This window comes from Grampus griseus (genome assembly GCF_964374135.1).
Source record: "Grampus griseus genome assembly, chromosome: 10".
Classification (NCBI taxonomy): domain Eukaryota; kingdom Metazoa; phylum Chordata; class Mammalia; order Artiodactyla; family Delphinidae; genus Grampus; species Grampus griseus.
Window position 1 is genome coordinate 831,454 of NC_139004.1, and position 2,594 is coordinate 834,047.

General features: G+C 72.6%; 1 protein-coding gene across 1 annotated transcript; it reads left to right on the top strand.

Moving 5' to 3' along the window:
• Nucleotides 1-1,116: 1,116 nt before the first annotated feature.
• On the top strand, nt 1,117-2,241 carry FOXQ1 (forkhead box Q1; the record flags this gene model as incomplete). The annotated part of the gene is made up of 1 exon (XM_082664365.1): nt 1,117-2,241. The coding sequence occupies one exon, from the start codon at nt 1,117-1,119 to the stop codon at nt 2,239-2,241; it is 1,125 nt and encodes a 374-aa protein (XP_082520491.1).
• Nucleotides 2,242-2,594: the final 353 nt, after the last annotated feature.

The window sequence follows — 2,594 nt, forward strand, 5'->3', positions numbered from 1 at the left end:
CACTGCAGAGTGTGTCCTGAGCGTTCTCCGCTGTGCGTCCCCCGCCCCCGGCCGCGACGAGAGGGGTTGGCACTAGGAAGCAGCATCGTTTTAACCCCCAGAGAAGCCAACACACCGCGTGTAGCTGAGGGAGGCCGCGGGCCCCAACCCCGCCAGGTGCCCCTACAGGTGCCTCCCGGCCGTGCCCACTTGCCCAAATCGCTTCCGTGAGCTCCAGGGCGCAGGGGCCCCTCCCAGGCGGGCGGACTCGCGGACACGCACACTCGCGCGCGCACGCGCGCACCACTGCCGCGCGCGCGCTTCCCATTGGCGGGAGGCGGAGGGCGGGGCCGAGCGGACCCAAAACAAACAACCTGCTGCCGCGCCGCCGCGTGGCTCCCGCCTGGTGCGCGCCTGCTCGGGAGCTGCGGCCACCTGGGCCACCTCGCTCCCCACCCCTCTCGGTTTGCGCCCAGGCCCCGCCCCCGCGGGGCGCCGCGGGGTTATATTGGGCCGGGCCGAAGGTGGAGGCGAGACGGAGCTGCGGCTGGCCGGCGTGGAGATGCTGCTCCGGAGACCGGGGGCGGAAAGGCGGTTGCGGGCGCCACGGCCTCGGGGACTCTGCTCCGTGGGCGCTAGAGCCTGAAGGCCGGACCCTCCCTCCCGGCGTGGGTGGCACGCACAGCAGCCGGCACCGTCTCGACCCGCGAGGACGCCTGCCCGGGACCGGGGACTTGCAGAGAAGAAACCCCGTCTCGGGAACGGAAAGCAGATGTGCACGCTTCCTCCTCCAACAGGAACTCCAAGCCCCGCGCGCTCGGGCACCCGAGGCTGGAACCGCGGCCCTACACGCCTCCCCCGAAGTCTCCACTCCTCGAACTGAAGGCAACAAGGCTCCCCCCCCAACTGCTTCCTCTCCGCCCCTCTCGGTTCACCCAATAAGCAAAATCCCTCCAAAGAAAAATTCCAGTGGAAGGGGACTGCTGTCCGGAAAGCGACTGTCTCTCCAAGAGGAAGGTGAGCTCCGGGAGAGAGAGGCCAGGACCCCGGCCCAGGATCGCCACCCCGGCCCCGGCGCCCGCTGCCCAGGACCAAGCGGAGGAAAAGGGTACGCGCCGGGCGGGGACGGGCGCGGGCATGAAGCTGGAGGTGTTCGGGCCCCGCGAGGGCCTCCGGGACAAGCCGGGGAGTGACCTGGAGGGGGCGGGCGGCCGCGACGCGCCGTCTCCGCTGTCGGCCGCGGGCGACGACTCCCTGGGTTCGGACGGGGACTGCGCGGCCAACAGCCCGGCGGCGGGCGGCGGCGCCGTGGCGCTGGCGGGCGGCGGCGAGCGGAGCGCGGGCGGAGGGCCGGGCGCGGCGGCGGCGGCGGGGGGCGCGGGCGGCGGCGCGGGCGCGCGCGGCAAGCCGTACACGCGGCGGCCCAAGCCCCCGTACTCGTACATCGCGCTCATCGCCATGGCCATCCGCGACTCGGCTGGCGGGCGCCTGACGCTGGCTGAGATCAACGAGTACCTCATGGGCAAGTTCCCGTTCTTCCGCGGCAGCTACACCGGCTGGCGCAACTCCGTGCGTCACAACCTCTCGCTCAACGACTGCTTCGTCAAGGTGCTGCGCGACCCTTCGCGGCCCTGGGGCAAGGACAACTACTGGATGCTTAACCCCAGCAGCGAGTACACCTTCGCCGACGGGGTCTTCCGCCGCCGCCGCAAGCGCCTCAGCCACCGGGCGACGGCCCCGGGCCCCGGGCCGCCGGACGCCGCGCCTCCGCCGCCCGCGCCCGCCGTCCCGGCGCTGGCCACGCCCCGCGCGCGCTCGCCCGCTCGGCCCGAGGGGCGTGCCAGTCCGGCGGGCAGGTTTTCCGGCCCCTTCGCCATCGACAGCATCCTCAGCAAGCCCTTCCGCAGCCGCCGCTCCGGGGACGCGGGCCCCGGGACGCGCCCGCCGTGGGGCGCGGCGCCCTGCCCGCTGCCGCCCCCCTATCCCGCGCTGCTTCCGGGCGCGCCCGCCGCGGCCCTGCTGCCACTCGGGGCGTTCGGCGCGGCCGAGCCGCCGCGGCTGGGCGCGCGCGGGGCCGAGGCGCCGCCCCTCCTGCTCGCGCCCCTGGCGGCCCCGGCCCCGGCCCCCGCCAAGCCGCTCCGGGGCCCGGCCGCCTGCGCGCACCTGTACTGCCCCGTGCGGCTGCCCGACGCCCTGCACGTGGCCTCGGCCCGCCCGCCGGGCCCGCACCTGCCCGGCCCGCCCGAGACGCTCCTGGCCTGAGCGCGACGGAGCCGGCCGGGAACGCGGGCTCGGGAAGGGTGGGGGTGAGCTTTCCACCCAGAGAACGGAGACCGTCAAAGAAAACATCTCCACCAAACGTGCCTTAGAGCTAACGCCTTCCGACGCCAGTGTCCGACGCTGTCCCGGACATTTCCCTTCGTCCTTTATAACTAACGTCACAGCGGAGCAAAGCAGCGCTTCACAACGGTCTCGTTTCTTGACCAAGCCTGTCCTTGCCCCCTCCACGGAGACTTCTCCCTTCCTAGTGTCCAGGCTCCGCCTTGTTCCTCCTGTTTTCGTTGCACCGTCCAGTGATTTGTCCCTTAAAAAGCAAAACAAAAACAAAAAAGCAC